The sequence below is a fragment of the Acipenser ruthenus genome, chromosome 37 (assembly GCF_902713425.1).
Source record: "Acipenser ruthenus chromosome 37, fAciRut3.2 maternal haplotype, whole genome shotgun sequence".
NCBI classification, from domain to species: domain Eukaryota; kingdom Metazoa; phylum Chordata; class Actinopteri; order Acipenseriformes; family Acipenseridae; genus Acipenser; species Acipenser ruthenus.
The window spans coordinates 1,424,876-1,437,707 of record NC_081225.1 but is presented as its reverse complement, the minus strand read 5'-3'; the positions used below and the strand labels follow the sequence as shown (position 1 = coordinate 1,437,707).

Genomic DNA, 12,832 nt, shown 5'->3' with positions numbered 1-12,832 from the left:
CCACAGAGTCCTGTCTAACCCAGGGATGGAAATGAGACCCCATTGCACAGCAGTCTGATCCACGCCCGGTTTCACTAGGAGTGTAATCAGACGCACCTGAGCTTGTTACCTGTACACACTGTGGCTAATCAAGCTGTATTAAAGACTCCTATTGCACAGCAGTTTGATCCACTTCCAGTTTCACAATAAGTTTGATGTCAAAAGGTTGCAAAGAAAGATTATTCTCTGAACTCAAAGCAGAACAAACACTGCTTGCCAAAGAGGAACTAAGGAGAGGCGTATAATCATAAAGTATACTGCAGTTATGGAATTACCCTGCACTGGGAATCAGGCAGCTTATATCCATGTCGGCAAGTTAAACTCCACTAATATCCAAAGTCAACAGTGAAGGTAAACATTGTTGAGAGCTCTCCTTGTGTAAATACAGCTCTGGGGCTGCAGCTCAGAGGAGACAGAGTTGTCTCCTCTGAGTGCGGGGATGGGAATAAGACTCCCGTTGCACAGCAGTGTGATCCATTCCTGGTTTCACTAGGAGTTTAATCAGACACACCTGAGCCTGTTACCTATACACACGTTGTGTCCGATCAAGCTGGTAGTAAAACCTGGACTGGGTGACACTGCTACGCAATAGGAGTCTTATTTCCATCCCTGACACTGCTGGTCTGAAATATAAACTCAACTCCAGCCAAGTTCTTGGATCAATCCGGCTCCAAGATTTCCAACAAAAGAAACAATTAAATCCTTAGTTAGGGGACTCGGCAGTGGATTGAAGTGAGTAGTTTGTTCCTGTTTTATTTCCAGCAGCCCACTTGCTTCGTTTCAAGCTGTTCCGTGCGAACAATGAGGCTTCTGTGCGTCGAGATCTCCTGCTTTATCACTGTCAAGGTGGAGTGGAGTGAGAGATTTACACAATATCAGGCAGGCAGATTCAACACCATGCTTGCCTGTGCTTCGCTATGCGTCACCGCTGTATACCAACAGCAGACTTCAAAACAGCCACCCAAGCACGTTTCTTTGTTGTGTTTATAAGGACTTCAGGGATGGAAATAAGACTCCTATTGCGCAGCAGTTACACCCAGTTCAGGTTTTACTATGAGCTTGATCGGCCACAGTGTGTATAGGTAACAGGCTCAGGTGTGTCTGATTAAACTCCTAGTGAAACCAGGAATGGATCACACTGCTCTGCAACGGGAGTCTTATTGCCATCCCTGGACTTTATGCATTCACTCCCATATTGTAGAGATTTACTATTCTAAATTCCAGAGCGGCATTGGGGGAATACTAAGTTACAGTGGCTAAAAGGAAATACTTTGTGGCTTGGAACTGGGTTTCAGGAGACTCGGTTTCAGGCCACTGCACGGCACACCAGGCAGGGAGATTTGGGGTTTGATACAGCAACCTCAAACTGGGTCTCTGGGTCTCCTGGAACCAGGTTTCAAGTCGCTGTTTCTGTTCCTGTTCCTGTTACTCCATTGAAAGTTCTCATTTAAAACAGGATGTATGTGTTGATTAAACATTACGGGAGGCCCATGTCTTTATGAGGCAGGTTTCGTCAGTTTCTCGTCTTGCAAGGAATTTCTTTGACCTTGACTGCATTGCAACACAACCTTCGGTACTTTTGCCTGCTCTGATAAGACGTTTCCGAGCAGGAAGCCGGAAATCCTGTGCGTTGCTTGGTAACCACGATGACAGGAAAGGCAGGTCAACATAACCGCTGGGGTTGGGAGATTAGCGAGAGTGTGATTGCATGTGAAGAAACTGCTCCTTATTATTCTTATTAATATTATGAATTAGTCGTTTAGCAGACACTTTTATCCAAAGTGACTTAGAGAGACTAGGGGGGTGAACTATGCTTCATCAACAACTGCTGCTGCTGCTGCAGAGTCGCTTCCAATAGGAGCTCGTTTGTTTTACGTCTCATCCGAAGGATGGAGCACAAGGAGGTTCAGTGCGAGTGCCCGGTCATCTCCGAGCGGACTTGGACTGTGACCTGTGACCTGCAGCGGTCACTGGTGTCGCAGTGAACATCCACATGAATCAACAACTCAGCTTGGCATCTCAGAACAGGGTGTGCTTAGTGCAGCAGTGTGGAGTTGTGGTTAGGGCTCTGGACACTTGACCGGAGGGTCGTGGGTTCAATCCCAGGTGGGGGACACGGCTGCTGTACCCTTGAGCAAGGTACTTTAACTAGATTGCTCCAGTAAAAACTCAACTGTATAAATGGGTAATTGTATGTAAAAATAATGTGATATCTTGTAACAATTGTAAGTCGCCCTGGATAAGGGCGTCTGCTCAGAAATAAATAAATAAATAATAATAATAATAATAATAATAATAATAATAACGGGGGCTGAATTCACAATGAATGGCTTCAGAACTGGGAGGAGATATTCCAGTGTTATTCCTGTAGGATTCAGACCGGGATTCATTAGGAATTATAATTTCAATTACAATGCTACTTTGTTCAATTACAATTATGCTGCAATAACTATAATTACATTGAAACTAAAAAGTAACTACCCACACATTAAGATGCTTCCTCTATTTTTATATATAACCCAGGAAGTCCGCTGTAATTGCAATGAATTCTGAATTGCACCCTTACAAGGGCTTGGTTGGCTCTGCTTACCCGTGCCGTCGGGAGTGGAGCGCACAAACGTGGGCAGCATCTTGATCGTGGCCGTGGCGTTGGTGTCCCTGCCCAGCCCCTTCTCCATCTCCTTCAGGAAGCGCTTCGAGATCTCCAGCAGCGTCTCCTCGGACAGGCGAAGGTGATAGAGGTACTTATCCACCTGGAACACACGCACAGAGGCAAGGGGTGAGAACTGAGAAGGGAGAATAAGGAGGCTTGGTGCTCCAGCGATTAAAGAAAAGAGTTTGATACCAGGAGGTTCAAATCCCGGCTCAGCCACTGACTCCCTGTGTGTGACCCTGAGCAAGTCACTGAACCTCCTTGTGCTCCGTCCTTCGGATGAGACGTAAAACAAACGAGGTCCTGTTGGAAGTGACTCTGCAGCAGCAGTTGTTGATTAAGCATAGTTCACCCCCCTAGTCTCTAAATCGGAAGACAGCTACGAGAAAGTGATATTTGAGTTCTGAAGGTCTCAGAAAACCACAAAAGGACAAATCGCAAAAGTACAAACAATAAAAACATGTGTGGTTCAAACGTAAAATCAGCAGCACACAGGGATCAAAGAACGGAGTAAATAATCATGCATTGATTTCTTTACGTGGACTGGAGGAGGGTGAAGCACTGGCTGGAGGTTCCAAGCAACTCCCAAATGTGATCTTTGTAACGAGAGAACGAAAAGTGCCACTGGTGTGGCATTATGGGGGGGACGGAGAAGTAAAACTACAAATGGGTCCTTATGGATTAGGACCGTCCAAATATACAGCCTTGGAACTATTCCAAAATAAAACAGATTATTGTTTGTTTTTTAATGGGGGGGGTATTAATTACGTCTCATCCGCAGGACGGAGCACAAGGAGGTTAAGTGACTCGCTCAGGTTCACACACAGTGGCTGGGATTGAACCTGGAGCCTCCTGGTAACAAACTCCTTTCTCTAACTGCAAACCTCCGTCAAGCAGACTGACCTTCCGTGGGCTGGTGCCTTCTTCATCAGCATTGCCGTATTTCTGCTCGACTTTTTTTTTCAGATTTTATTTTTAGGTTTTCATCCTGTCGTGACACCCACAGCACATGACACAGCAGAGCGATCCGATTGGCTAGTAAGGTCTGTATGATTGACAGCAGGGAGTATGACCTCACGCCTCCGAGCGACTCTGCAATTGAACCTCCCTGCGGAGGATGTAGGGTAAACTGTTCCAGCTCCGGTAAAACCCGCTTTATATCAAACCCCATCCGAGGAGCAGACTCTCTCCTGGACTGGTTAATCGAGCTCACACAGTTCCTATGGAGTTCTTTCCAAGGTTAGGCCGATTTCAGTTTGTTTGGGTTTCGTTTTTCTCCTGGTCGCTGTGCTTGCTTTGTCTCATCCAGAACTATTAAAAACACTCAAAGTCACATTTAGAAACACCGAAAGAAGCTTGGCAAGTCTCACGAGAAATCCTTTAATGAAAAAACCGAGAAAGACTTCCAGTCAAAACACCAAAAATAAAAGCAATACCAGCAGAGATGAAAGAAGAGTTATACTGATTATTACAAAACTATTTCTTTTTTTAGAAGTTTTTAGAATCAGATTGAAGTGAAACCGATGTAAAAAGACCAACTAAAATAATCCATTGCACTCGGAATCTGACCTCCACATGAATAACTTCAATCGATCTTGCATTAGGAGCTGGGAAGCAGGGCATTTTAAAAACGTGTCCCACTGACTGATCAATGCCTCCCTGATTTTTTAATCATATGCCCTGCCTGTCTGTCTGCGGTGGTCAGGGTTGCACCAGCACTGGCTAAGTCTACCCTTGTCCTAGACTTGACTTCAGATCTCTTTAAAAAACTGAAATCAGCCACAAACGGTCTGGAATCTCAAAGCAGGGATGGAAATAAGACTCCCATTGCATGGCAGTTTGATCCATTCCTGTTTTCACTATGGAGCCTAACAAGACACACCTGAGCCTGTTATACCTATACAGACTGGGGCTAATCAAGTTCATAGTAAAACCTGGAATGGGTGAAACTGCTGTGCAATAGGAGTCTTATTTCCAGCTCTGGAGTAGTTCACAGGTCCTATCAAAACACACGCTCAATTAAATACCAGCCACATTATAGCAGCAGAGTGGAGTAGTGTTTAGGGCTCTGGACTCTTGACCGGAGGGTCGTGGGTTCAATCCCAGGTGGGGGACACTGCTGCTGTACCCTTGAGCAAGGTACTTTACCTAGATTGCTCCAGGAAAAACCCAACTGTATAAATGGGTAATTGTATGTAAAAATAATGTGATATCTTGTAACAATTGTAAGTCGACCCGGATAAGGGCGTCTGCTAAGAAATAAATAATAATAATATATAAATAAATAAATAAAACTAAATAAGCAAATAAAATTAAGGGTGGATTAACCAGTGTCTAATAAGCTCTATCTTTTCACTAGAAGGAGTCTGCTCCAGCCTGTGTTACACGCGTCTCTGAAGAGAAAGCTGTTGACCTCATTGTCAAAACACCTTGGTACGGGCTTATCAAAAACACAGGAATGTTAGACGTTAAAAGGTTAAACAGAAAGACAATCCCCTTCCCTTCTCCACCCCTCCATCCCACTCGTTCCTCCCCTCCCAGCTGGTTTTCGTGGCCCTGCCTCTTTACTGTAAAACAGGTTTCTTTCCCTGCAGTCTCGTGACACAGGTGGGTCTGCAGAGAGGGGGGGAGACGCGATGACCAACAGAAAAAGAATCTTGATTCGCTGCAGCCTCCCTGCATTCTTCAGAGCCTCCGTCACAATGTCAAGCCCTGTTTGAAACAGGCTGCTGTGAATTCATCTGGCATTTCAAAAGAGTTTGCCTAAGATTACAAAAATTAAAAAAAAAACCCTGTAACAAACTGAACAAGCTGAATGACACACGTTTCCTCTGAAGACACGAAGCAATACAAATGTATTTTTATACAGCGCCCTCCCTTCACACCACAGACAAAATAAGAGCGCTCTATTTTGGCAGCGGTGTGGAGTAGTGGTTAGGGCTCTGAACTCTTGACCGGAGGGTCGTGGGTTCAATCCCAGGCGGGGGACACTGCTGCTGTACCCTTGAGCAAGGTACTTTACCTAGATTGCTCCAGTAAAAACCGTATAAATGGGGAATTGTATGTAAAAATAATGTGATATCTTGTAACAATTGTAAGTCGTCCTGGATAAGGGCGTCTGCTAAGAAATAAATAATAATAATTGTATATATATATGAGTGAAAGATTTCAGTTTGTTTAAGGTTCGATAGCCCTTTTGCAGAACACCCAGACACAAGATTTGAAGTTTTCAAGCACTTTCGTACGATTTTATTAAATTACAGAAATAAAAAGACAAACCAAAACAAAAGCCTAACTCCATTTCGGAGCACTAACTCAAACTTTTTTCTCTCTCCCTCACTAAATCTGGACGGCTAAGCCGTTTACCAGTAAAACAAAACAACACGCTTTCACAAACACGAACAAAAAGGTTCACACAGTATCTTTTCCACCCCCCGGTCTCTTCACTCTGACAGCCTCTCCCTTCACACCAACTGGAGGCTGCCCTGAACAAACATCGTGTCTCTGATTTATAGCTGCCTGCTAATTACAGGCAGGTGAACTAAAAATTATTAAAAACTAAAAATAATTACACCTGTGGCAGACCCACACATTGATCTGGCAGGGACAGAAAATAACCCCACCCCTGCCAATCAGAGACACATTTTCTTCAGGCAGGAGAATTATAAATAGTGGCAGAGTCAGGGGAGGAGAAAAATGTAGTTCAGGGGTTAGTACAAGACTACATTACCCAGAAGGCCTCAGGGCTATTAAGCAGACAATGAGGGACATCTGCTGGTAACTGAAGCAGGGCCAAATCTTTCTGGGACTGGTGTGGATCCAGTCTGGGTATGACAAGTGTGGGAAAACGGCACAGTGCTGGTTTTGTTACTGGAAAACGGTAGCCATCCAGTTCATTACTTTAGAACCAGAAAAGTTTAGTTAATGCTCCAGCTTGGGAGTTAGACTTTTGTTTTGTTCTGTTTGTAAGTCAGCAGGAATGCGCTGAACTACAGTTTGTGCGTCTGGGTCAACTGGTTTATGGGGGCAGACCAGCCTTGGCCAGGGACTTAACCACTATATATGATTTAAGACGATTCTTTGGAACAGCCAAGAAGAGTTCAGCATGTTCTGATCTCAAGGAAACGATAGGAGTTAGTCGCTCTTGGAGAGAGGATGGCCCGAATCCATGAAGGACCTTATTGGGTTGCTCACTGGTAGCCAACACAAGGCCCTGAGCTCTGGAGAAAGTCTGGCAGCTGCGTTCTGGACAAGCTGAAGACTTCTAAAGTTTATTGGCAGATATACCACCAAACAATGAATTACAGCAACACCTCTCAGTGTGACTCCTCTGAAGCAACTAAAAGTTTCCCTGATCAAAACGGATACAGCGTTCTTGCACAGAATCTTCAAAAATCAGGGGAAACTGTTGAAACGCATCCTCTAGAAAATCCTCACAATATTCTGCCAGCATGGAGGTCTGAAATCTCTTTCAGCTTCTGTCTTCAAACAGGCTCTCTAAACAGAGCTGCACAAACCGATTGTTCTGATCAAGCACTCCGCAGGTGAGGGTCTCTGCTGTCGATCGTGCTGATTTATCCATTCAGAGTGAAGAGTGAAGAAACAGCTGCTTGAGTTTGTGTGGATCGCTGTTCTCCCCAAAGTCTAAGAAAAGCAGCGACCCACACGAACCCCAGCAGCTGTTTCTTAATTCACTCTGAACAGGGAATCAGCCCGATCGACACCAGCCACCCTCTCTCTGAATAAATCGGTTCAAGAAAGTTTGACTGTTTTCTTCCTCCTACTTCATACTGTGTTTCTGTAAGGCAATCTTCAGGAATATTCACGTCTCCTGTATCTATTGGATGTGAATGTCGGAGGGGGGATCGCTGCAGCGCAAAAGCATTTCGCAGTGTCCTTCCTCATGCAAGGGCACTGCCACTGCAGCCAGCCCTGCCGCTGCTTCATGTCACACTGAAGCTCACACGGGAAAGGTTACCTCCCTCCCCCACTCTAACAGCGAACGTAAAGTTTGCAGACAGGTCAGTTCAGCTATAGGGAGCCTATTGATATGTACTGTACCCGGCATGCTGGCTCGGGGTACTGTGAACATAACTATTGATATGTACTGTACCCGGCATGCTGGCTCGGGGTACTGTAAACATAACTGGCATTCCTTCAACTGCCATGTTTCAAACAGGAGAGAAAGAGTCGCAGTGCTGGATTGAGCAATCAAGGGTCTCCCAGCGGGGAGAGAGGGAGAGAGTGAGGGAGGCAGGGGGAGAGAGAGAGAGAGGGAAGGAGAGAGAGACACAGGAGAAAGAGTTGCAGTGCTGGATTGCCCAATCACGGGTTTCCCAGCAGGGAGAGAGAGGGAGGGAGAGGGAGGGGGAGAGAGAGAGAGAGACAGAGAGGGAAGGAGAGAGAGACAGAGGGAAGGAAAGAGAGACACAGGAGAAAGAGACACAGAGCTGGATTGCGCAATCACGGGTCTCACAGCGGGGAGGGAGAGGGAGGGGGAGAGAGAGAGAGAGAGACAGAGAGGGAAGGAGAGAGAGACAGAGGGAAGGGAAGAGAGACACAGGAGAAAGAGACGCAGAGCTGGATTGCGCAATCACGGGTCTCCCAGCGGGGAGAGAGAGGGAGGGAGAGGGAGGGGGAGAGAGAGAGAGAGACAGAGAGGGAAGGAGAGAGAGACAGAGGGAAGGAAAGAGAGACACAGGAGAAAGAGACGCAGAGCTGGATTGCGCAATCACGGGTCTCCCAGCGGGGAGAGGGAGAGGGAGAGAGAGAGAGAGAGAGAGGGAAGGGGAGACACAGGAGAGAAAGATGCAGTGCTGGATTGCGCAATCACGGGTCTCCCAGCGGGGAGAAGGAGAGAGAGAGGGAGAGAGAGAGAGACATAGAGAGGGAGGGAGAGAGACAGACAGAGAGGAGACACACACACAGAGATAGGAGAGACAGGTGGAGAAACACAGAAGGAGGAAGAGAGAGACACAGAGACACCCCCACACACACAGAGTGGGAGGGAGACACAGGCACACACACACCCCTGGACTGTCTCAAACCATTCTGCAATGGGAGTCTTATTTATCATTATTATTATTAAGCTCACATAACTACTATAAAACCTGGGACTAGAGTATACTAGAGCCTCAGACACTGAAGAGGTAGCCTTCACAGCGCAGAGTCCCAGCGGGATTCCTGTTACACAGGCACCGAAGCGACGGATCTGGAACAGCAACGAGGGAAGGGATCAATGAAAAGAGGAACAATTCAAGATCCTTCCTGTTCACAATTATGTAACGCGTTCAACAGCAGATCTACACGGCTTCAAACAATTCCGGTTGAACAAGCAAACGGATTTTGTTTTTTTAGCATCGCAGTAAAAAGGGGCAGGGAGGTTTGAGGTGCGGTGCTACACAGCAACGTTACTCGCATGACAAAAAAAAAAAAAAAAACCCAACGAGGTTTTGAGTCCGATTACATAAGTATGCAAATCGAAGGGAGAGATGGAGGTCGAATGGTTCGCTGATGAAGCAGAGAAAGCCAACAGGAGGCTGAAGCCTGGTAGCAAGCTGCTTTCAACACCACTGGAGACTGTGTGACCCGGGGGTGGCTTAGCGTGTAGAGCTGTGGACTGGGAGCCTGGGGATCAAGTTAAATCCCAATTAATTTTTTTTTAAATATAATTTCAACAGATTTAAAAGGCTACATATTGCAGGTTTTTGTGTGTGTGCGTGTGTCCAAAAGTTTGTCATTCAGTCGCTGAACGCCTGGCTATAATCCACTTGCATGACCGCTGAGAGATGGTTTGGCACTGCAGACAGCTGTAGAAGAGAAAGCTTTTAACTATCGCTTCCTTATCAGTATAATGGTGCTTATGTTGTTGACACTGATTACAAACACAGAGAGCTTGTTCCGTGCGGCCTCAACAAAGCATACAGCAACGCTTTAATCAAAGAGACCGGAGAATCGCGTCACTTTCCTGCCCCCCCCCCCCCCCCCCGCTGTGGTATACTGGGAGCACAACTAACCAAAATTACAAAATGGAGCACCGACTTTTTGAATAACTTGCAATAGTGGCAGTGATCATATTAACACGTTTTAGAAAGTACTGCAGTTCTCGAATTTGATGACGCGTTAAGCCGAGGGCACACGAACCCGCGTGTGGTTTAGAACTGGGGTTTCAAGGAACTGGGGTTTCAAGAAACTGGGCTCACCAGGCAGGGAGACTTGGGGTTTCATACAGCAAACAGCAAACCTCAGACTAGGCCTCCTGGGACCAGGTTTCAAGCCGCTGTTTCTTTAAAAGCGGCTCCGTGTTCCCTCGGCTTTGTTAAGTCCATACATACGTGTGTCACCTCAAGTCACCTGCGTTTGGTGACGCAATTCTACAATAAGAGTGTTGCTGCTATGACGTAAAAAAAAAAAAAAAACGTTCTTTCGATTGAGATGATTTGAGAATACGTGATAATGTCGGTTCAGGGTGGGGGAGTTTAGCAAGACGTGATACTGAACTGACAGGGATGTCAAAGCGCTGACCGTAATAAATTAAGACAGGCGGAAAACTAAGAAGACCTTCAACCGTTAATAAATAAATAAATAAATAAATAAATAAATAAATACAAGATTGACGTTTATATTATTATTAAGGGGTATTATTGGTTTAGAAAAATGATATCATTTTTGTATCGAAGCAGAAATATAGGGAAGTCACGAGTTATCCTGTTGAAATTCATGTGTACGTGACAGAACTCAGATCAGCCCACAGAGAGCTGGTTTAATAGGAGATACGCTAGGATTACTACTAGACCCTGTCATCGCTGTCATTTGAAATACAATTTACCCTAATGTTACGGACATAAGGCTTTTCTCGGGTTCAAGCAAAACATATTCTTATTATTCCACTTATAATTAAAAAAAAAGTTAGTTCGCTTATTACATATATATATATATATATATATATATATATATATATATATATATATATATATAGCGTGTTAGATCGGAGTTATAACGTTTAGCACTACTGGTTACACTTGTGTTTAATATTTGTTTTGACGTTTGTATTTCAATGTAATCTATATAAAATTTAAACACAGACTCGTATTACAGAAGATTCACGTTCCATTCATTTACGTCGGTGCTTTTTATGAATGGTCAATCGGCGCGTAAGAGTCTTGAAAAGACGGTATTTGTCTGTGGTAGCATGCAAATATACCACTTGAAATGCAGTACATTATACTGTATTGTATGTAACTGTAACTTGGTCCCACGTTAGACTCAGGAAATACTGCATATCCGATCACGTGTTTATAACATTCAACTTTAAAAATGAAAACAAATAAAACTCTCGATGCGGACGTTACTTTCAATGCTGACTGTAGGCGACTTAATAATATTATTACAAGCACGTCCGAGTAGGTTAAAGTTGTTTTTTAATTACAGATGTCGGTAAGGACTATACGTCGTGCGTTTCCATTCAGATGTCTGTTAAAATGACAAACGAAGGAGACCACAGCGGAAAAGAAAAACCGACCGACTTGAAAATCCTCTGAATACACGCCAGAAAATAAAGCACATGGGCGCTGGCAAACTTTAAAATAAAAGCAGAGACAACCAATTTAAAAAATTAATTAAAAAATACACTCACCTTTTGTATCTGATCATGACTTAATTCCGTGAAAAAATACGCCAAAAGATGCGCAGCGATCATTTTCCACAGTGGGGAGAAAAAAATAAAATATATATATTTATAAATAAAGAAAGCAAAAATAAATTGTGATGTAAATCCGTCCGGGTTCCCTTCCTCTTTTTATTCTATATATAGATATTTTACAATGAAATAAATACTATCGGTATGGTTCGTCTCTCGCCTTTCCCACAACTGAGTGCCGGCTAGATTAATACAATGTGACGAGACTGAGTGTGTGAGTCTATCACATGTAACTCGAGCCTCCAATGACATCACACAATCCCACCCTTCTGATTGGCCGAGAGGAAGGTGTGTTGCGTGGCTTTAGCCGGCATTTCTTCCTAATTTGATAGAAAACCGGCCGGTGTTCTGGAAATCCTGTGCTTCCCTTCAAAATGGGCTACCCTGCGTTTTGATTCATTTGTAGCTCATTTGGAGAGGCAGGAATGGCAACACAAAATGGGCGCATCGTCCCAATTAGATATGCTAAACTGTATTTGCATTCAACGGTCACACACAACGAATCAAAATCGATGTTATTATTAGTTTATTTAGCAGACACCTTGATCCAAGGCGATTTACAGAGACTAGGGTGTGTGAACTATGCATCAGCTGCAGAGTCACTTACAACTACAATGAGTCAGTGGCTGAGGTGGGATTTGAACCGGGGACCTCCTGGTTACAAGCCCTTTTCTTTAACCACTGGACCACACAGCCTCCGATATATAATATACGACAGATAAAACCAAATACAATCAAAGTTAATACATTTAAGCAAAATGGTGCTTGCGCCGAAAAATGGTACTTAATTTTTTTGTAGGCGTGTCACAAAAAAAATGAATCACGCATGCGTAGTTTGTGCAAGTAGTTGAATACAGGGATGGAAATAAGACTCCTATTGCATAGCCGATTCACCCATTCCAGGTTTTAGTATGAGCTTAACCAACCACATTCTATAGGTAACAAGTTCAGGTGTGTTTTATTAATCGTAAAATCGTAATGGGAGTCTTATTTCCATCCCTGCATTACAACACACAGAGCGACTGAGTCACACAATCACACGGCACCTCTGTTGACTCTAGTGACACTGACACAGTGGTGGTGGAGGGGGGAGGGTCGGGAGAAACCATTAGGAACGTCTGTTGTATCTTAGTAGCCCATAGCAACGTGACACACACACGCACACACCACACGCACGCACGCACGCACGCACGCACACACACACACACACACACACACACACACACACACACACACACACACACACACACCACTGATGATTCATCTTCTCTTATGCACACGAAACCCTCCACATTTAAAAAGTCATGGATATAAAATGGAAAAAAAAAAAAATTCTATGAAAAATATATTTATTATGTGTCTACATATACTTCAAATGTTGGGTTTTTTTCAATAATTCTAGTTTGTTGTTTTTTTTTGGTGCTATATAAAAGCTGCATCTC

General features: G+C 44.3%; 1 protein-coding gene across 2 annotated transcripts in view; it reads right to left on the bottom strand.

The window, feature by feature from the left end:
• LOC117966087 (hexokinase-2) overlaps positions 1-11,602 on the bottom strand; it is a 32,110-nt gene extending 20,508 nt beyond the window's left edge. The window contains exons 1-2 of one of the 2 annotated variants that reach the window (XM_059008446.1): positions 11,328-11,602; positions 2,630-2,792 (exon numbers count right to left, since the gene is read on the bottom strand). In XM_059008446.1, the coding sequence (XP_058864429.1) occupies positions 2,630-2,792; positions 11,328-11,390 (226 nt within the window). In that variant the 5' untranslated portion in view covers positions 11,391-11,602. Of the gene's footprint in view, positions 1-2,629; positions 2,793-3,595; positions 3,821-11,327 lie in introns of those variants that run through there. The other variant, XM_059008447.1, reaches the window with a different exon arrangement.
• Positions 11,603-12,832: the final 1,230 nt, after the last annotated feature.